Consider the following 23,009-nt stretch of genomic DNA (forward strand, 5'->3'; position numbering starts at 1 on the left):
AGCTGTAGATGGATGATCTCGTAACAACAGCACATGGAATAGCCTTACTTTAAAAGCGTGGCAGTATGGAAAACCGTCATTGCACAATAAGGCAGATGTACCACCAGTGTTTGGGTGGGCTGTGTTCTAGGGGAGGAAGAAAGCTTGCTGATTTAATGGAAAGCCTGTTTGGAAACATTATGGGTGATCACCCATCCTGCAGGAGTTTTATACCTTAATTGTAAGCAAATCAAAGTTGAAATACATGGTGAGGTGCTATTATTGGCTAGTATGGTAATTTGTTCCAGTCTCCTCTACTGTGCAGAAGGGCTGCCTTCTGGTTAGCAACAGGAATACTGACCCTGATGCCGATATGATGAGAAATTACAATGCTGACCATTAGTGTGATTTATAAAAATGTATTCACGTGAAAAAAATTTTGCCTCAAAAAGGGATGGTAAATGCATATTGGATTACTTTTATGGAAGATTACATGTAGATGTTGTAACTTTCTTCTAAATCATATGGAATGCCATCTTTCTCTCTTTAGCTTTTGTTTCTGTAACTACAGAAGAGTGATTTTTCATTACTGTAGAACCACTTAATAAGGATGTTGGTTTTTTGATTCCTAAATGTAGCAAAGTATTTTGTGTAACTATGTAGTTGAGTAATCCTCATGATTTATGATTACATATGTGAACTGAGTAACTTGAATCAAGACCTCTTCAGTCACTCCTCAGACTTATTTCCAACAGACCAGAAGGTTTGAAATGTCAGTCCATTGAAGTCAATTGTAGAAATCTGATTGTTAAGCCTCGCATCTTTTAAATGCGAAGGTCTCAGAAATAAGGATGATAAAAATGTACATCTCGTTCATGCTTCACTGATGGAGCGTTTTCAATTTTTTACATTTTTTTGTAGAGAAAAAATGGGCTCAAATCTTATGATTGAAACAGCAAGAAAGTCCAAATGTCCAAAGGTAAGTACAGTTTTCTAAGGTAAATATTAGTTGTGTATTTCACAAGTATTTTTAAGAGTTCTGAGTAAATTCTATACCTAGAAGAATATTGTATAGACAGCATGAACCTTGAAGTGGTCTTCAGGCTTCCATGTGTGATAACCCATGCTTTTAAAGGATAAAAATTAGATTCTTAAATTTCTGCAGCGATTTCTCATAATTGTACTACTAGTTGGAATGTATTGCAGAGATGTTAAAAAACTTGTAAGCATAGAAATACTGGGTCAGCATTTTGGCATTGTGCAAAGCTTGTGTTTTTCATGTAAGAATTCTAGTGTTTGGAGATCCTGTCATGTCAGCTGTGATCTGTGTTACTGTGTTGTGAGAGGACAGGGTTTCTTCTCACTTTGTTTGGAGTACCTGGTTTTCTCTGGTCACATTCTTAGGCCCCAAGATCTCATCTCTTCCTGTATGATAGAAAAGACACCAAGTCATGGGAAGGGTGTTACATACAGCAGCAGCACGAGAATGAAAGATGAGAAAGCATGGGTATTTTATTTTTGGTGAAGGATAGGGTGTGAAGAAAGAAGAGAAATATAATAGGATGTATTTCAGAACAATCTGTAATTAACAGGTGTTTTGGTGTCATAGCACTATATTCAATGCTTTACTGTTAAATGGAAGATATTCACATTTTTCTAAACTTAGTAACATGTGCCTTACTGACTGCATTCCTAGTCCATGTCTAAAACAAGGATATGAAAAGGCTGGTGTGGTATGTTGCTTTCTGAGAGAGAGGCTATCCTATGTTGACTTGAAAGTTATCTTTGAACCGGGATCTTTGGCTTCCTTCCATGTTCTTCAGTAATAAAATGTGAATATAAATAGAGTTGAAACTAGCTGTTCCCAGTAATTGCTTTATAGTGCTGTCAGTGGTGGCACTCTTTACAAGGCACAGCAAATTCAAGAAAAAACATGCAGTTATATGCTCTGCTGCTGTAAAATTCATGGCAAGATGGATTTTTCCAGAAGGTGCTGAGCCCTTTGCAACTTAGACTGCGTCATGGAGTGTACATGGGTATTGCCAAAAATAAAAGCATCCATTTAATACATTTTCTACTAAATTTTCTGAAGTTATTTTCCTTACTGCTTCTGGTAGTGCTTAGTGCTTAAACCATCCTTTTGAGAAAAACAGGAAGCTTTTCCTCCATCAAATGATGGAGTGCGTATCAGGCAGTGTTTTGCTTTTGCATTGTAATGCAGAAGTTATACTTTTGTTTTCTATAAGGATGTATTTACAGTGAATAAAATTATTTAAATTAAGTAGCTGAAGAATGAAAATGCATACAGTGATATCACAGCATCGGCTGTGCTGTTGAGTAACATTTCATGAAAACACCCTACTCTGTAAAATAGTAAACAAGATAGAATTGAACACCCACTTGGCTGCTAAAGAGTGTTGTTCTGACAGTGCCCGCCAGGCTGGCTGCATCCCCTCTAAAGGTCTTGCAGATTCTAACACTCACCCATAACTATATGTACTTTCTCCTTGTGATCATATCTGTAAAATACATTCTTTTTGCCATTATAGTTGGGGTTTTTTCAATGGAAATACCATTTGGCTTTTCACTTAGATGAACATATGTGATTTCTGTTACCGACATTTTGGTATCCTTACAAAAAAAACTTGAAAGACTTATGTTTGATTCTTGTGCAAGAGAGATTGTTCCTGCAATTCTATAACTCTGGTTGCAATATTAAGTAATCATTTTCTTGGAGGAAGAAATTGATTGACAGTTCTGACATTCCTATTTAATGGCATTGTTGTATTGCTGGTTACAGACTTCTGAGAATGAAGTACTGTTCCTAAAGGAAAAATATTTTAAAATCACATAGTTGACACCAGCATTTTGTTTAAATATTGTAGATATTTGTAGAAATGGAATAGCTGGCAAAACAATTAATTGAAGGTTAAAAATAGCATTTTTTTTACACATTTGGGTCTCTTGTTTCTGTTTTACATTCACTTTTTAAAATTTAGATAGACATTATAAAAATGTTAATAAATCATGAACCTAGTAAGATTCCAGAGGTGCATTAACGTATCAATTGAATTTCATATGCTGGGAAGCTTTCGTTCTCATATTATGGTTGTTATTATCCTCTTATATAACTAATTTTGTTCCTCCTCATTTACTAGGTAGCTGCAGTAAGCACCATTGTAAACAGAGGAACACCACTGAAAGCATTTGTGTTTAGAAACTACAACCACTTTCCTGGTGTTAAGTCCCATTATATTGGAGGCTGTCAGTATAAGCTGTGGCAAGCAATTAGAGCATCATCTGCTGCACCAGGTTACTTCCAGGAATATGTTTTGGGTAGTGATCTTCATCAGGTAAGTTGAAATCTTCTCCTTGAGTAAATATTTTCCAATTCTATACCTGAGAAAAAACATGGTCTTAATCTCTGAATCAAAACTAAACAAATGATTTGGTAGCACAAAGGCAATCTAGGACAGATGGGGTAAGAAAGGATATTTTTAGCTTCTATAGCCATTACAGAACTAGAAAGGCTTAAAAATCTTAGTCTTCTCAATACAAATCTAAGCTCTTCTGCTGTTGCTTTCTTCTCTGTCTGGAAGGAAACCTTATATGAGTTGTAAATTGCCTCTGACTTCTGCTTACAACTGGCATTTCACTGAGCATTATTTCACTAAATAGATGGCGTAATGTAAAAATCTGTCAATATTGAAAAACGTGAAACAGGATGTACACTTCAGTGTTCTTTCTCTTAGTGCATAATTTCAGTTTATGGTCTGCTTTTTAAATCTTTCCATTGATAGCTTATTCAGCTTTACCCTGGTTCTGGGCTAGTAAGAAGAGTAAGGGATGCCGCAGCAGTAAGATTAAACTCGGAGGACAACTGCAAAAGAAATTCCCTTGAGGATAAAGCAGTGTCCTATCAACAGTGCATGTTATTTTATTGTATTACAGCCTCTCTTGGTGACCCTGATAAGTAAGGAACAAAGCAAATTAATTTCTTAAGTAGTTTTTTAACCATAGGGTTTTAGTCCTCCAGTGCTCCTGTATTACTCTGCAGTTCTCCAAGTTTTCAAAGAGTACTTCTTGCAGTGCATACTAATTTAAAACTATTAGTATTTATTTTAATAAATATCTGATGCAGGTCTGTGGCAGAAAAGATGACAAAGGGTGACTGAACCAGAGGCCTTCAACAAAGCATAGGATTGAATCACTTAAGTTTAGTGAAAGCATCTGTTACATTTCTGTCGTATTAATTCATATGATGGCATTAGCCTCAAATGCTGGAAGAAGTAGCAGCATATTTTGAGTAATAAGATGTACCTGGATCACATACAGAATTTCTGATGGTGTCCATTGGAGGACAGTGTAATATCTTTATCATTGTAATGTGCTTGAGTAATACTGAAGTTTAAAGGCTAACAGATAAATGAGTATAAGATGAAAGAGAGAAAAATTCATTAGATTAAGAGGTGGTAAAGAGAAGCATTGGTACAAAGAAACAGCTAGAATTTAATCTGAAAAAAGCCATCATATTTCCATATTTTGATTCAACATTTATAAGGTGATGAAATAATTCAGCTCTGTAAAAGCTCTATAGAAATTACGGGGTGAAGGGGAAGGGCTCCCATGGAGGGGCAGGTTCAAGAGATTCTGAAATTCCTTTCATTTTACTGTTTCCCCTTTTTGTTCAGGACACCCTCCCATATCTGACTGCCCTCCACAACCTTCCCAGTATGGTACATCTTGTTATCCTCAAAACATTTTAATCAACTACTATCTGAAATAAGCAAATAAGTTTTGAGGGTTTTTTAAACCTAAAAGTGGAGTAACACATTGGATTCCAAGCCAAAGCACTGCTTGAAATCCTGAAATGTGTTCATTTTCCATCTGGCCAAACAAAACTGGGAAGGGAGCTGCTTTAGCCTCAGGAGCTGTTCCAAGCTGCTCCTTAACTGATTGAATGGGTCAGTGTTAATCTGTGTGAAGAAGTTTTCTTTCTCTTCTCACCTTTCCACCCCCTCTTTACTTGAATTGAAAGTACATGGAAATTGGTCTTTGCTTTTACATGAAAGATAGCTGAATAAACAACATGATTTTTAACTTCTACACGTGCTTTACACAATTCTTTGTCTTAACATCGTTTCTGAATTGTCAGACTTGTGTGAAATGCAATAAGACTGGTACTTATTTCATCTATGTTCACTTCTAAGTTCAGTTTACCAGACTAGAGATTGTATAATTTGTGTTAATAGAGATTAGTTCCAGTATTTTCAGACACACACACAGCTGGAATGAAGTCTACTTTATTTTTTCCTTGCTCCAGAGTCTAGACAAAGCCCTCCCATCTAATCTTACAAACCCTGTTTCCCAAGTTCATAATTCTTCTCTATCTGATGTATTTTAATTCCTAGAAAGCAAGGGCTTAGGATGCAGTTCACTTTTGTCAGCCATAAAGAACTAAATGTGTTCTCAGTACTAAAACAGTTTATTGTAGTATAACTAGATGCTAACTTTTTGGATTCCAACTTTTTCATGTGATCTGAAAAATATCTCTTCTACCCAACCAGGAATATTTAAACACTTGAATTCTTACAGAAACCATCTTTCATGTCTGGCATGCTTTTCTTTTCCCAGATTACACTTTTCTTACCACATCTCTATTTCCATAATTATCTGGTTTGTGTAGGGTGTACTTGGATGTCCAGCTAGCAAGTTACTACATGGCAAATGCTCCATAACTGTCTTCATGCAGCATTCTAGCTCAGATTATAAATCCACCACAAAGAGCCTCTGTCCATGTAGCAGACCGTTACCCTTATTTTCCTGGGAGTTAATGGTACCGCATTGGAAAATGCAAGTTATTCAAGAGTTTTTTCTCTGCCAAAATATCCAACATGAATTGAAAGAAATACATATGCATAAATATATTTTAGAATAGATAGAATCCTAAATGCAGTCATATTCTTTCTTAAAATAGCTTTCTTCTTAAAATATGTTAATATTGGTAACTCTCTGTTCTTATAGTTCCTATAATAAATATGGGAATGGTAGATTCTTGTTAAGCATCTTTATTCTGAAAATGGATTGCAAGTGTAATTTTAAGTTCCTTGGCCAGTAACATATATGTAGTGTATATGGAAATTCTTGCTCTTTTCTGTATGTACACTGTCTAACAGATTGAACTGCTTTTGAACTACTGAATAAATGAAGCATAACATTGTTAGATGTTTTTGATAGTACTGTGATTTTTGAAAACTGCATCAGCCCAGTGTGCATGAAGTGTAAATAATAATTTATGCCGAAGGCTTCAAAATCATAGTCCGGTGTCAGAAGGATGGCCTTTTAAGAATTTTTTCATTGATTGGGGACTTCCATTAATCACCATAATCTGTTTTCTGAACATAAACTGTGTAGTTTATTAGTTTATATATAACCTGCCTCCGAAGTGTTGATATTTCTAAACAGTTCCAAGAACAGAGGTAGCCAAAATGTATGTGAAAATTCAGAATAGTAAGTACAGTATTTGTTTCCTAGCTTTGAAGTTGGGGACTCTTAAAGAATTATATAAAGACCAGGTTTCATATTAGCTTATCAGTCAGTTGTATGTTTAAATCTGAATGAGAAACACTCTGGCAGTTCATCTGACTGAAGACTCTTCAAATGTGTGAAAATATTTATTTTGATTAATGGAAATTTAGTGGATTTTTTTAGGGTCATCATGCATATTCTTGTCTTATGTTATCTAGCTTTTGTTAGAATCAGTCCTTTCACAAACTCTATGAAGTAGCTGAATGAGAGTTATGTGTAGGGTTGAGATGAATTCTTAAAGTTTTTGTGTATGACTCTAGATGTCTATGGTGGAGTCATGGCTGAACTGAACTGTTGTCTTTGACTCACTTTTCCATAATTGTGTTGTTACATATGCATGTGTATTTGTGTACACACACGTATGCCCTTTCTCTGGACACATTTCAGTTTGATTTCCTATACTGGGCACTCTCAGTGTTCAAGGGGATCATAAAGTGTGTTCATTTTCTTAATGGGATAATAAATTAGTTTTACAATTTTTCTGATGTCATTGTTTAGAAAGAGATTGCTAGGTGCCTGAACACTTAATTATGCTGCAGGTAAGCTGATGCTTGGTTTGTTAAATTTCTGCAAAAAGCCAGCAGTTCAAAACCAAACAGCAATATTTACATTCAGGTCAATCATGCCATGATATCTGGTTCCGCTCTGTCAAGCAGGAAAAAACAGTGCAGCTGTTGGTAGATGAGGGGAGTAGGATTAATATTCTTTGTGGTTCAAAAGAGGAACACATTAACATTCAAAGGGATTTAATCCCTGTAACATGCTTCTCCAGGAACCCTGCAAGTCAAGAGAGACCAAGTCATGATGTTACAATATAGAAGCTGTATTGCCACATGTCAGTTCCTTTTTAAATTGTGTTTTTGAAGCAGTGAAGGCTCTTAACCTCTCCCCAGTCCTGCTACAACCTGTGACATTTTTTCCCCTCTACTTCCCACAGTGGGGTGTTATTTCTTGTATCTATTACTTTTCTTTTTTTGTTCCCCTGTAGTGTAAAAAACATTTGAGACACTCAGTAATGTCACTTCAGTAGAAAGTAAAGTATGCTGAGGAAATAAATTAATTAAAAGAGCAATTTAAAATGTAAGAAAATCATTACACACACTTCATTTAATAGCTTTTACAGTAAAAACTAAATTTGTCCCGCAGGATTAATTCAAAGGGCAGCAGGGATTGTGTATGTGATGGTGGTAAATTCAACAAAGCCACAGATTTTTCTCAAATATAATATACACAATTTAATACAAAGGACTTGATCACCTTCGTCTTGACAGCTTCCCATGATTCCACTGTTGTATTACAGTTCCATTTATTATAGTGCTGATGTTAAAGTATAATAGTGTTCAAATAGTTGTGTTTTCTTTGGGCAGGATCAGATAGTAAAGCAGTTAAATTGGCACCTAGTCTGTTAGTGGAGTTTTAATAATGCAGTTGTAACAGAACATGTGATGAGAATACAACCCAAAAATAAAAAATATATGTAGTACAATAGTATGATATAACTAAAATTTCAAGTCACATCTTCACTGGAAAATGATGATTCATGGTTTCTTCATATTTTTCAAACTTTCCCTTTCCTTTTATTAGGCAGTAAATCTGTAAAGCTATTTCATCTCTGTAGCTTGTTACAGGAGAGGCCTTCAAAAGTGATTCACTTAGTGCATCCTACCCTAACTGGTTTCACATGGTAGCTTTTAAAATTAGATTCAAGGGTGCTTCCCAGGCTCTAAGAAGACATAGAATATAGGTCACATTGAAGTTCTTTTCATTCTTAGGATATGCCACGGTGATCAGTATGCACCAGAGCTTATGCAGATTGCAGTTTAATAGGTGTATCTTGTTCTCACAATGATAGAAACAACTCTTTCTTTGTTTCTCGGTCTACTTGTTGCCATACATGCTTGCCTACAGCCCTCAAGGCAGTGTTGCTTAGTGTTTAAGAAAGAGGGAATTTACTGGAACGTGTAAGCTACATGGCTATCTGCATTTCTTTCTCTCTTATGGATTTTATAGGTTTGGATAGCAGCTCTGAAGGTGGATGCGCACTGTGCAGTTTACCAGCCTTTGTGAAATTGCTGTGGTTACTATACCAGTAGTATTTTGCAGAGCAGACTGATTGAAAAAGATTCCCTGCAGGGGCTTGCTAAGTGAAGTGTTATTGGAAGATTTGTTTAGTATAATGAAATTGAGAGTATATGTTGTTTAGGCATTTAACTTGGAACCATTCTAGTTTTTATCTCAATTGTTTCAGAGTGATGTTTTCCTAATGTAATCTTCAGAGTGCTTATTTAAGAGAAGAAACAAAACCTTGCTCTCAAATAAGCTGTATTCACTTAACTATTTTTTTACTTAGACTTCTGAGTCCATATATCTTCAGTGACACTGTTGACCAGCTAATATTTGCTATAAAACAAATCTTATAAAATCAGAGGAGGCTGTGTAGAGTGGAAAATTATAAACTGAGTCCATTCAGTAATCTCTGTACACAGTCTACGTTCTGCACTCATGTTCTGATGTTACCATTTCTTAGATCAAAAAGAAGAATTTTTCAGTTCTTGATAGCTTATGGTTTTTGTTTTCCTAGGTTGTGTATTTGTCCAACACTGACTTAAATGGGGCCATATTTCCAAAGAAAATAGCCTTGTGATATTCATTAGAATTAAAAGCCCAAAGATGTAGTGAGACTATTGATAAACTTTTACCTCTTCCCTCAAGGAAAGCTTGGTTTTGATACTTAGTGGTCTGGTGCTTAATGTGAAAAACCATTTCATGTTTTGTCAGCTACTATCAAACCTCTAATTTGCCTTCTCTGTTGTAGTTTAGGAAACTGCCCTCTTCTTGCTATGGATGCAGGTGATAGGAATAATTTTCACCATGCTTACAAATGTGCATAAAGTTCAATTCCCAGTGCATTCCTAGTCATCAAATAGGGCACACTGTCTAACCCCTATTTCCTGTACTGAGCTTCTCTTCCAATACAAGGATTAATCTGTGGTGTTAATTTTGCAAATCTGAAATAATTTGGCAATCTCTTCAAAGTCTCTTTGTATTTCAATGTTTCTTTTACTTGGGGTATATTTACACTGTTATTTTTGGTAGCAGATATATATATATATATATTTAGATTTTTGGTTACAGAATTTAATTATTTCAGCTGTCATTTCGGTAGGAAAAAAAATAAGGGAGTACAGAAAAACAATTTCCCTCAGGTCACATTTAGTCCTCTGTCATGGGCAGCACAACAGGATCATAGGCTATAAAAGATAAACATGTAAAGCTGTGTTTGCTGTTGCTACTCTTGTAGAATGTTATTTCAATAAGGTATTTCTTCATTTTTCTCATGGCCAGAAAATTTCACATTTTCACTCTTAAGTCTGTTCCTAGCTAATGGATGCAAATTCTTCTTGTGCCAGTACTGTTATCTAGTTTAATTAACTTCTTGTAGTATTTATGCTTCTGATGCTTATATAAAACCACTCATATTTTTTTCTTAGTCTAAATATTGTAGTCTGTCTCAGTTTTGCAAAACAGACTCTGTTCTCTTCGTCATCCTAATGGTCTTCCACTGCACCTGCTGCAGTTTGAGTAATCTTTCTCAAAACCGGACTATTGCGTGTGTTTTTGGCATGAGCCAAGACACATTGTGCAACGTTGAATGATATACCTGAGTCAAAATTAGCACTTTTAAATCAGAAACAAAATTCAGAGGAGTTAATTTGGTCAGGCTGGAAGATGATATTCCATGTGTTATCTTAACAGTGTAATGTATTTCCTTTTTCAGAGGAAGATACAGCTTAGAATTACAGATGCCTTTCCAACAGCAACTTTATATGTTGGTGGTTCAAATCATTGTGTGGTAGTTCTCTACTCAGAGCTTTCTCATGATGTACCAACTGTATTTTGTCATCTAGCCATCTGCACTAGAAAATGCAGAACTTTCCCTTCACTTCTTTCTCCCCATCCACCTGCCTTCACTGTGGATACAGATACTAGGTCGTTCATGTCCAAGTCCTGAACACTTCACAGCAATTATCTTCAATAACTAATTCACTTCATGTCATACATTTTGTCCATTTTAAGATCAAATCCTTTAGCTGCAAACATACTTTGTTTCAATTGCAGTGGAATTAAATCTAATGTTTGAGTCAACATGTAAAGAATAAAATTGTATTAAGGAATTTAAGTAGCTTGCATATAAATAAAGGGGTTTAATTGGATATTGAATTTTAGTTTGAAATTGCAATATGAAAGATAAAAACAGATTAGTGGAGTCCATAATACATTCAGTTTTGGAAGTTGACTGTAGAGTTAGCTTACAACATTGATCGTTACATGGTTTTAAACAGATGAATCATCCACATGTTTTAAGTAGCGTTTTTAAGTGATATTTCTAATAATAGCCACCTACTTACCCAATGGGTCACTACTAGTCTTTCTGTATTTTTCTCAATGCATTTTGAAGTTCCTGACATTTTACTATTGTTTAATAAGCTAGCAGCTAAAAATATAGACCAGTTAATTAGGAAAACTAATATCAATAAGTAATAGCAATCACATCGATCAAGTTATGGATGTAAAAATGTATTGAGTCTAAATGTTTCCATTGTTATCTTGGGAAATAAATTTTAAAGAATTTTGAAATTGTGAAAATTTAACATGGTCACATTTCACAAAGATTAGGATATCTCCGTATCTGGGATTTCTTGCTCACATATAGAGATTTTATATTAATGTGATTGTTTTATGTAGCTCCTAGAGCTTTCTCCTTAGTCTGATACATTCTGCCATAGCAAATAGAGTATTTACATGCTTCCTAAGTTGAATGTTGTCAGAAAGGACAAAACTTCCAAACTTGAGTACCCTGGCATCATCATAATACCAGAGGGATTTTATTCAGACCCATGGGTTGGGGTTTTTGTTGGTTGGTTGGTTTGGTTTTGGGGCTTTTAACCGTACTGTTGACCCTTGCCTGTGCTTCACAAACATCATAAGAGAGCCTGTGTTTGGATCTGTGTCTGGGGTCAGTGTAGGTTTAGCCATGGGTCCATTTTTTTCTTAGGTTACACACTGTGATCCTTGCTTGTGGTGTTAGTCAATTCATCATTTGGGGAACACGGTTAAAATACATACCAGTTTTGTGATGTGTGCTGTTGTTAGCTGCAGAATTCATGTAATTAGATCTGTCATGCACAGCTTATGCTTTTAATGAAATATCTGACAATATATTTTATTGCCAAATGATTCTTTTATGATGTCTACTAATATTTAGCAAACTTCCTTAGTACCCTGTAAGCGTACATTTTCTGTATCTGACATAAACCTGTAAATTCAGTGATGTCTTCAGAGCAGCTGGTCATTTTCTGTGAATTAATGACTCACTAGAATGAGTTAATAATTCAAGATAATCACCTAGGAGGCCACCTCAGCTAGGCATTCATTCTAATGAATGTAAAATATATTATTAAATGTTTTGCATGTAAAACCGATAGTACTGACAGGTCTTGGAAGCATTGATCACGACATTTGGATGTATGCCAATTTTATTATGGTATTGCTAATTTTTAGGGGGAAAAATGATAAATACTGTACAGGAAAACAGTTGTACTGAAAAGGAAGCTTTTCAGTAAACTTTCAAACATTATCAGATTTTTTTTTTACTTTGTCATGTGATCTCAGCATAAAGTCTCTCTGTAACTGGTGTGGCAGAAGTACAAATACAGTTAATGCATCCTCAGATTTTCTTTACCTGTAAGAGAATGCAGTAATGGAAATTTAATACTGGTGTCATTCAATAATATAAATACAAAAGCATTTCAGTTTCATATTCTGTACAAATGTTTTCTCTAGAATTTTTCCCAATGCCAGTTCAAGGGGAATCCCTTTTTCACTGCACTCTTTAGAACTGTGACAAGTAACTTCTTAAGTGTTTATTTTTGTAGTGTCTAAAGAGAAACCATAATTTTGAGACAGCATTTCAAACTAATGAGCACAAGGTGTTTATTTCAGGAATTTAAAGGAGCACTCTGCCTCTCCCTAAATAAGGGAATTGGTTCTTTCTTTAATTGTTAGAAATTTGGTGTATAGGAGGATTGCATTAATATCTGTCACCAATTAGGGCCTCTGTTGGGAATCAGCATAGTGCAGAATATATTATAATTGTATGTAGTTGATCCAGTAGTCTCCTTATTAGCATGATTATAAAGCAAGGGTGAATCTTTCCAAATAAATTGGATTAAATATTTGCATAAGGAGACAACTGTAGGTCATTGTATGCTTTATAAAAAATGACTGAAGTTATTTTAAAAATTTTCTCAAACAGTAAAGTGGAACAGGCACACCTTTAGAATGAAGCTGAAACAAATTGTTCTTGGTCACTATACATTTTAGACGGAGATTTGTTAAAAATACTGGCACCACCATCCATTGCTTGTCAGCAAGATAAAGAGGAAACAGTTCTGCTTCTGTCCTGTTTCATGTTTATAAAACATTATATATTTTTTCAAATAGTTTCTTAAGGAAAATAAAGATTTCCTGTCTTACTGGGAGCTCCTCTTCATCAATTTTATCCTCAGTAGTACTGTGACCAGTCTGACTGATTACTCCCAAGAGGAGAGCCATAATTCATGTATATTTCAAACATACTTGTATATATGTAACAGAACAGCATAATCATGTAACCTTTGTATTGAAAAGGGTATTTTTGTGCTGAATGCTATAGGGGGCTAGTTTATTGTACAGTTAAATTCGAATGTATAGATTTCTTTTTCACAAAGCATATGTCAAAAACTATAATTTTTTCATCCTAGTGATGCTTGACTGAGCAAGCCTTAAAGCTTAGGGTAGATACACTGACATTTTTATAACAACCCTGGGTGCCCAGAGCAGTGAGAGGACTATGCTGGGAGGAGAATCTTGAAGTTACCTGTATTGATAGACCTTACAGGTAGTAAAAGAATTCTCCCCTTTCTCATTCCTGTCTTCTACTCTGAGGGCATTTGCTGCTACTTACATAAATGTAATTGAGCTGATTTTATGGAATGATTTGGCAAGGCATACCCATTTACTTATAGAAAATAGAGTAAATGTTCTTAAAGTAGTTATTTTAATTTTTCTTAGAAGTAACCCCTTATTACGATACAGCAACTCCTCAAACTCCTCATTTGCAGCAACAAGACTTATCCTTAAGCTGCATATTTGTTATATTTATGTTGACTTCAAGCACAGAATTTAAAAAATACTTTTCAGAAGTCCATTCAGAATCTTAGCGTGTCTTGTCCTAGTCTGTGATAGCTTTGTACTAATTCTGTCTCTGCTTTTTCACAAAGACAATGGAAGTAAACAAGAGAGCAAGTCTGTAAGAGTGAACTAAAATGCAAAGCATGTCTGCATAGGCAGTGAGGTGAAGTGGTTACTATGGAGCCAACAAACTCAACTTCCAAATATCAGACTTGGCTTTCATACATTATATATCCTTCGTTTGGTGCTAGATTATTTTCTTCACAAAGTTTAGCGTCATCTAAGTGAAACTGTGCAGCACACAAGGTGTTATACAGAACAATTATATGGCACAACTTGAGTCTGACAGAATTAAGAAATGCAGTGAGAGCCTATGAATATAGTAAATGTCCTTAACTTGTGAGAAACAACTGCTCTCCCATGGTAAAGCATGGTATGATTTTTGAATTTTAATATCTTAATTTTAAATAATTATTTTCAAAGTATTGACTTAAGTATGTCACTGGTGACTTCTTGCCCATTCACCATAATTATTTAAATAGGACAAGATTTTCAGAAAGTCCTGTGCTACCAGGCTCCCAAGTGCTCTGGAGCACTTTCTTTGAGACTTCCTAATCTATTTTCCTTCTGATTGTAGAATTTGCACCCATCTGTTTCACAGTGTTTAACTAGGCCTTTCTTTGCCTCTAGAACCATGCAAACAGGGTGTCTCCATCATAGTTTTTATTGGAGCATTTGCTTACAAAAGGTGCATTTTTCCTGCTTTAAATAATTTAGGATCTATTAGTCAAGTCACAAGGGAGCCTTGCCTGACCATTTTGCAACTATCAAAACACTAAGAAAATACTAGCTATAGCTTTAGACTCCTGATTACTCACCAGCAAGCCCTAAAAATATGGTTACAGTTGCATTAAGGAATTTTTGTGAAAAAAACTGTGTGAAAAAAATTAATTGGCTTCACCTGGGAATAAGATATTAAATAAAACAGAACAACTGAATGTTTACCACTTGGAAAGCCTTTGTCAAAAGACTGAAAACAATGTCCCAGTCCCTGAGTTCACTGCTTTGCTATCACTAGCAAATTTGGGGTTGTATTGTTACTAAACTCAATTTTAATATTAACTTACTTGATGACTTCCACTATTTTTAATTTGGAATTTTTTAAAAAGCGTTTTTCCTTACTGCTTGCCTGCATGATGACGTTGGGAGAGTTATGCACCCTTTTCTAGTATTGCCTTGTATTAGCATTCCTACGCCAGCACTTTGTGTTTGGTGTACAGCCAGCAAATTAAGTTGACTCAAGTGTAGAATGGTTTTGCAAAGTTCAGCAGATGAAGCAGTGTCTGGCACTTGCCAGTGCACTGAGTGTAGCAGCAGAGAAGGGAAGGGAAGACTCATGTATGTTTGGGAAGTGAAAAAGAGAGTTTGCAGCTGGGTTGAGATCTAGCTAAATGAGAAGAGATGGTGAAATGTAGGGAAGGCCAGATAATCCAAGAATGGGAGAACAGAAAGAAAAAGGGATCTGCCCAGGCTTTGCCCAACACTGAGTTCTTAGTCAAAACTTGGGCCAGTTGCACCTTTTGTGGATATTGGTCAACAGTTTAGTCATTTGAAGAGTTCGTGTAAGTTACCCTTTCTTTTACAGATTGCAAGGTGTGATTCACAGACTCATTTATGTTCAAAAAAACCTACAAAATCCAGCTATTAACCTAACACTGCCCAGTCCACCACTAAACCATGTCCCTAAACACCACATCTGAATGTCTTCTAAATACCTCCAGGGATGATGACTCCACCACTTTCTTCTTCAGTGTGTTCTAATGGTTTTTGGTGAAGACATTTTTCTTAAATGTCCAACAGAAACCTCTCTTGGCACTACAAATTTTGCATTTTCCACAAGACTGAGACTGGACTGGCAAAATTCAATTTCTAATATGAATGGATTTTGAAATGTAATTTCATTTTAGAGGTAAAATTGCGTGCATCTGTGATCCATGCAGTATTTCTTTAAATAGAGTAGAACCTTAGGAAAATTGGAGAAGAGGGCCTCAGGTGGTTATCTGGTCTAGCCTCCTGTTCAAAACAGGCTAAACCTCAAAGTTGAGTTGGGTTGCTCAAGACTTTGCCCAGTGTAGTTTTGAAAATATCCAAGGATGGAGATTCCACAGCATCTATGGCTGTTACTCTGTACTTTTTGAAAGAATCTGTGTGTTTCTACTTTAGATAGTGAAACACTGTGATTAGCTTCCTCCTTGGCTTTCTCTTTTTAACAGGGTAAGCAAACCTAGTTCCCTGCATCTCTTCTCATGTTCTGTGTGCTTCAGCCCCCAAACCATCTTAGTGGTTCTTTAGTGTACATGTTCGGTTCTTCAGTGCTTTGTAACTGCGTGTCCTAAGCTGTACACAGTGTCTATCCCTGGTCTGGCCTTGTGTGTACTGAATGAAAGGGGATAATCACTTCACTTGATCTCCTAGTTTTGCTTTTACACCCAGTGTATGTTGATAATGTAGTAATTTACTGAATATTCTGTTCATACTGTCTCTTTTTCTGTGTGCACACAGGCAGTACCATTCCATAGGGACATAGCTAAAAATATAGAGGAAAGGAGGGACACAGTGAAGACATTCCATCTGTCAAAAAGGAACTGGTAAACTTAATAGGAACCAAAAAGGTTTAGGGCTCCACATAAAGTTAGCAATGCTTCATAGAATTTGAATTGTAGCTTGAAACTTGAAGCTTATAGTATAAGTTAAAATATCACTTTCTATCTAACAAGATTTTTGTACCATCATATGTGGTATAAAGATCCTTATTTTGTTTGCATTATTTTGCTTTGAGACAAACAGGGATTGATATTGCATCTCTGTAGCCGTAGATCAGATAAATTGACCTTGTTTACTTCCAGTTGTTTAATTGCACAGAAGTTTAGAGTGGGAAGAAAGCTCATGGAAACTAGCATGGATGAGGAAGCTGAAGACATTCCATACTACTGGCAATCATTGTCTTTGTTTATTGCATTTTGGTTAATGTATTTTTATAAATATATTTTAAAAGCTGAATGCTTACAATAAAATATTTTAATTAGTAAGTTATAAATAATTTAGATGAGTTTATATAGTATTTTATAGCTACAGAATAACTTCAGTGGAATCAGAAAAAAATTCAACGCAGCAAATTTAGCAGCTCTTCAAAGCAAGGATCAGTGAAGTTTCTTGTGATCTCAGTATCTTATGTACAAAACTGCAGAGTCGATCACTTGGGGCTTCTGTTCCTGTGAGTCAAGGGCAAGCATGGAGAAGGATATGTCATTAAAATTAATTTAAAAAAATTTAGATCTGGCTTTCATATTTCTGTATTGCCAGTTCAATATACTTCTTGGTATGGGCTTTTTCCCAGTTTTATGAAGTCAGGGGAATTACTCAGAAGGGTTAGTTTCTGTTCTTTAATTTTCAGAATGGAAAATTATTTATTGTTTACAATTTTCTTAGAATGCACATAGATGTGAAAATATTGTAACTAATTTTAGAACTGGTGAAAATACTTTTTCACAAGAATTTTAGCTTTTGACATAATTAGCTCTATGGTTGCCAGACCTACATATTTAAACAAATTACTGCAGTATTTCCTTCACTGAGTCCTTAATAGTACAGTTTAACTAACAGCATTATTTACTCCTTTAATAGTTGATCATTGTAAGCAAAAGCAGTATGATGAACATCGGTTTTTTAACAGAGTAATCTTATTTGAAGTATTGATTAAGACATGGTCATTATCATCCATAATCTCTTTGGAGGAGAAGAAAAAGGTCAGTTGCCCTTCTTAGTCCTGCTTTTAACTTTCAAAAACTGACATATGTCTATTATCTGTACAAATGCTAGAAGTTGTGTCTAAATTGAAAATCATTAGGAATTTACTGTCCTTACAATAAACCTATATTGGAGAATGCTTAAATGTGGAAATCATTGCACAAAGCTGTTAGTTATCATCACAAACACATTTGGTGAGTGTAGGTATTTTATGTTCCTTTGATCTTTTATTTGTCAGTATTATAAAAATATTGTAGTATTCTAGTGTTATATACCCTCAACTTCTGATAACACTAATTTTCCCATGGTATAGCAGTCATATTTAATTTAATTATATTGACAATATCAGTGGAAATTATTTTGTAAGCATGTTTTTAATCTAGGATTTAAAGAAAGAATTAAGCACCACCAAGATAATAATTAAGATTTTAGATAAATTCATGGGGAATTATATAGAGGACAAAAACATCCTTGTATTTAGTTTTCTAGACTAAACATGAGCAAAGGATAATGGGCACCAAAGAGACCATTCATGTTAGCAGTGTATTTAGTGTTTTGAGCAAGGCAGATGGTATCCAGAAAGAGTTCAAAGAGCTTTTTGTAGGTTGAAATGAAAGGTTAATTAAAAGCAAACTCAAAAAATTAAGCTCAGTAATCTTACTGTTCTTACTTATCTAGCACAGCTGTAGTTACAAGGAGTTCCTGTAAAATGTTTTTCATCTCCAAAATTTTTTTTATTCTAATCTGTTCCTGAGTGGAGTTGCTTTTCCTTATTGTTCTAGTAATGTGTTGGTCAGGTATGGAACATAGGGAGTTCAGGAACTTTAGAATATAGGGAGTGCTTGCATTATCCTTATTGTACTAAATATTCTGTTTCTTTCATATTTTACTTGTTTGTAAAGATTCTGAATGGATACAGCTATCTTCATCTCTCCTATTGATAATGTTCTCAAGCTTAAGTTTTGCCTTTTGTAACTGCTGGTTTTCAGGCGTTCCCAATATAAAAAGCTCTGTTTAATTCAAATTCCAGATTAATCTATTCCTTAGTTAGAGTGAAGGTCATTTTACTTCCAAGAAGTGCCAAACATACTTCTTCAGATTCAGCGGATCAAAATCTCATTGTCTGAATGCTTATCAGGCTTACTGTCAGTCACACTGATTCTTATTAGTCCTGAAGTATTTTATCCCAGCCTCATCACCTCCACTTTTAACATGTTGCTAGCAAAAGATGTCTCTCCTCAATTCAAGAGTTGTATTTGTTCTAGTAGTATTGGGCTGAATTCTGATCTTCAGACCACTTAAAGAAGCCTCATATCCCCAGGGCTGGTCCTCGGGGGACCTTGAATCATCCTGATACCTGATGAAAGGACAATAGAGAAGAGCTCAAGCCACTAAGCAGATCTTTCAAGTGCTTTCAATTGACGTGACGGCAGCTGTCGTAGTTGATGGTGGAACCAACAAGGAAAGGTGCTTTGCTAGACCTGGTGGTTATGAAGAATAAAGAACTGGTTGGGGATTTGAAAGTTCAAGAAAGCCTTGGCTATAGTGACTGTGAGAAGAAGGAGTTCAGGATCCTAAGGACGGCAGCTGTCGTAGTTGATGGTGGAACCAACAAGGAAAGGTGCTTTGCTAGACCTGGTGGTTATGAAGAATAAAGAACTGGTTGGGGATTTGAAAGTTCAAGAAAGCCTTGGCTATAGTGACTGTGAGAAGAAGGAGTTCAGGATCCTAAGAGGAGGAAGCAGGGGAACAAAGCAGGACTACAGCACTGCATTTCAGGAAAACAGACTTCATCCTCATCAGAGCTCTGCTTGGAAGAATCTCATGGACTATGACCTTGGAGATGAGGGGTCTGGGAGAGCTGGCTGATAGTAATCACTCCCTTCAAATTCAGGAAAGGACCGCCCCAATAAGCAGGAAATCAAGCAAAGATGGCAGGCAGGGATGAGCAAGGATGTCCTAATTGAACTCCAATGTAAAAAGAAAGTGTATAAAACGTGGAAGGAGGGACAAGTGACCCAGAAATATAGATGTCTTGTCCAGTCTTGCGGAGGTGGGGCCAGGAAAGCACAAGCTGGTCTGGAGAGGGATATAAAGGGCAACAACAAAAGATTCTACAAGTACATAAAGAGCAAAAGGAAGACTAGGGGAAATGTGGGCCTGCTACTGACTGGGGCAAGAGAGCTTGTGACAAATGATTTGGAGAAGTCCAAGATGCTTAATGCTGCCTTTGTCTCAGTCTGTACCAATAAAAACAGCTTTCAGGAATCCCAGGCCCCTGCAGCTAGAGGGAAAGTCTGGTGCAAGGAGGAGGAGAACTGGGTTAGGGAGCAGTTAAATGAAGTGGTCATACATAAATTCGTAAGGTCTGATGTGTTGCACCCATGAGTGCTGATGGAGTTGGCTGAGGCCATTGTGAGGTGACTTGATTATGGCTATTGGGAAAGCAGATCTCATTCATGTCTGCAGGAGCAGAAAGAAGAAAACTCTGGGAGAGTTCAGTCTCATTGACTTCAGCCCAATCCCATAGGAGATGATAGAGGACATCCTCCAGAAAAGGATTTCAAAAGTCATGAAGGACAAGAAGATGATCATGAGTAGCCAGCATGGATTTACAAAGTAGTTTACTCATGACTGACCAACCCTGGCAGCCTTCTGCAACTGGTAGGCAAGTAGAAGGCACTGGATGTTGTTTGTCTGAACTTGTAAAGCCTTTGACACCTACCCCACATACTACCAAGTTGACAAAGTGTGGGTTAGGTAAACAGATGGTGAGGTGGATACAAACTAGCTGAATGACCAGGCCCGAGTTGGGATCAGTGTCACAAAGTCAAGTTGGAAACAAGACACTAGAGGTGTACCTAGGCATCAATACTGGGGCAAATCCTAGTTAACATCTTCATTAATGACCTGGATGATGGGACAGAGTATACCTGCAGGAATTCCATGGATGATACAAACATGGGAGGATCGACTGGTACATGAATGGTTGGGCCACACTCAAAGGGACCTCAAAAGGCTGAAGAATTCTTATGAAGTTCAAAAAGGCAAAAGGCAGAGCCCTGCTTATGTGGAGGAATAGCCTCATTACACTGAGTTGTAAAGCACTTTGGCAGAGGAGGACCTTGGTGTGCTGGTGGACGACAAGCTCAACATGAGCGATGCACACTTGCAGTAAAAAAAGCCAACTGGGCTGCATCAACAACAGTGCTTCCAGTGGCCATGGGGGGTGGTCCTTCTTCTCTGCACTGCGCAGGCCATATCTGGAGTGCTGTCTCCAGTTTCCCAGTACAAGAGAGGCATGAGTATATTTGAGTTAGTCCAGTTCAGGGCTACAAAGATGATTGAGGGACTCCTGTGAGGAGAGACTGAGGCAGCTGAGACTGTTCAGCCAAGAGAAGAGAAGGCTCAAGGAGGGGATTTTACCCATGTGCACAAATCAAGGATGGGAGGGAATGAAGATGAGGAAGTTGTGGTCTTCCCAGTATTGCCCACTGGTAGGAAAAAAGACAGTGGTGCAAATGAAAACATGTGAAACTTCATCTGAACACAGGAAAAAATTTTTTACTGTGAGGGTGGTCAAACACTGGAACAGGTTGCCCACAGGGGTTTTGGAGTCTCCATTTGTGGAGATACTCAAAACCCAGCTGGACATGGCCTTGGGCAGCATACTGTAGCTGATCCTGCTTGAGCAGGGGGCTTGGACCACGTGAGCTCAATAAGTTCTTTCCAACCTAAATGGCTTTGCAACTCTTAAAATCAAGGCTGTGTAATGACTGTGCTTACAAAGTAAGCTTTGGCCAAGCTTAGCTCTTGTGATTTTTCTTTTTTAATTTATTTTGGAATCTGCAGGTACTGATTGGGGTTTTGTTACAGAAAATTTTCTTGTAATACCACTAATAAGCATTTCGAGGGGCAGACCTTTTGATTAAGAAATTGTCAATAGGCGTATCTGTCTTACTGAAAAGGTCTTCAGAAAATGAAGTCATAACTTTTCTAGATATTCCAGTGAATGCTGCTATTTCAGCCTACCTCTTCTATGTAATGTAGCAGAATCAAGCACAGCCCCAGAAGCTGCTCTGACAGTGCCCAGGAGGCCAAGCTATGCAGCTGCTGCATCGTGCAAACAGAGCAATTGCACAAAAGTTGGAAATTAATGCTTATTGGTTTTAATTTGGTTTGTATATTAGGGCTATGCTAGTTTAATTCATAGTTGCAGTTTCTTTTATGAGAATATGTTATGTATAGTACCAATATTTGTACTTCTTTTTAATTTACAGGATGGAGGTCTGCTCCTAAATAATCCTTCTGCGCTGGCAGTTCATGAGTGCAAGTGTCTTTGGCCGAATGTTCCATTGCAGTGTCTGATTTCGCTGGGCACTGGTCGATACGAAAGCGAGGTAAAGACCAACGTCACACACACCAGTCTGAAAGCCAAATTGACAAATGTTATCAACAGTGCAACTGATACAGAAGGTTGGTGTCTTAAAATACACTTGTATTGTGACTGTCCTCAGTTTTATTTATGTTTCCTAGAATTATAGCTCCAATTCAGAGAACGATCTTCAACCTTTTGTCTTTCCCCTTCTCCCCTCTACCAGCCCCATGAAACTAATTGAAGCATGTCTCTTTGTAACTTACTGTGTATAGTTTTAGTACCAATATTACCTGTTTTCTGGAGGATAAATCTTTTTACTTGAGCTTTAGGATAAAAGGCATATTCTGGAATTAATTTAAAAATCGTATTTTCTTATATTTTGTTTTTCCCATAACACAGAAAAGCTTAGTAGTTAATACAGAACATTGATTTTCAACAGCTTCAGAAAAAGTATTTGATTTCTGATCTTTTTTATATATGCTTTTATACCTGTACTTTGCCAAGGACTATACTGTATCTGCCAGTCCTGATAACTTCCATTGCTATCAGGAGGAGCCAAGCATCTGTTTTCTAAAATAAATTTGATTCCTAGTAGATGGGAGTACACTGGAACTCTATCACTAGCAGTTTACTTTTGTTTATATAAACAGGAAGTACTGATATACAGATAATTTCCCTCTCCCCTTACAAAGGAAACTGATATTGCAAAAGGCCAGGGAACAAGAAATGCTCTTACAGTTTAGAGCCCTTGCTGTATGGTCTCTGTCAACTGACTGTCACTAGTAGGAAAAAGCTAGATTTTGGATTGCCTTTTGGTTTTTGCACAGTTGTGGAAAGGCAGTGGGAATTGTGGGAAGGAGATATGTGGTGTCCACTTTCTATCAGAAAGTTTCATTGCAGATGAAAAATGAGGCAAGAAATTTGATGGGAAGAGGAAGAAAGGAGAGTTCATTGTGGAGACCAAAGGAAAAGAAATGGAAAGAGGGGAGCGTAGATTTGAGCAAATGGGAACTTACATTACGAA

The 23,009-nt window shown here is 36.6% G+C and overlaps 2 protein-coding genes across 4 annotated transcripts in view; one reads left to right on the plus strand and one right to left on the minus strand.

The window, feature by feature from the left end:
* PNPLA8 (patatin like phospholipase domain containing 8) overlaps window positions 1–23,009 on the plus strand; it is a 39,795-nt gene that overhangs the window by 13,669 nt on the left and 3,117 nt on the right. For both annotated transcript variants that reach the window (XM_039570641.1, XM_039570642.1), the window contains exons 7-9: window positions 901–958; window positions 3,138–3,332; window positions 21,888–22,083. In XM_039570641.1, coding sequence (XP_039426575.1) covers window positions 901–958; window positions 3,138–3,332; window positions 21,888–22,083 — 449 coding nt within the window. The remainder of the gene's footprint in view (window positions 1–900; window positions 959–3,137; window positions 3,333–21,887; window positions 22,084–23,009) is intronic.
* Window positions 1–23,009, minus strand: part of LOC104698315 (translation initiation factor IF-2-like) — a 46,201-nt gene that overhangs the window by 3,450 nt on the left and 19,742 nt on the right. The gene's annotated exons all lie outside the window — the stretch shown is intronic.

Source organism: Corvus cornix, chromosome 1A (assembly GCF_000738735.6).
Source record: "Corvus cornix cornix isolate S_Up_H32 chromosome 1A, ASM73873v5, whole genome shotgun sequence".
Lineage (NCBI taxonomy): Eukaryota > Metazoa > Chordata > Aves > Passeriformes > Corvidae > Corvus > Corvus cornix.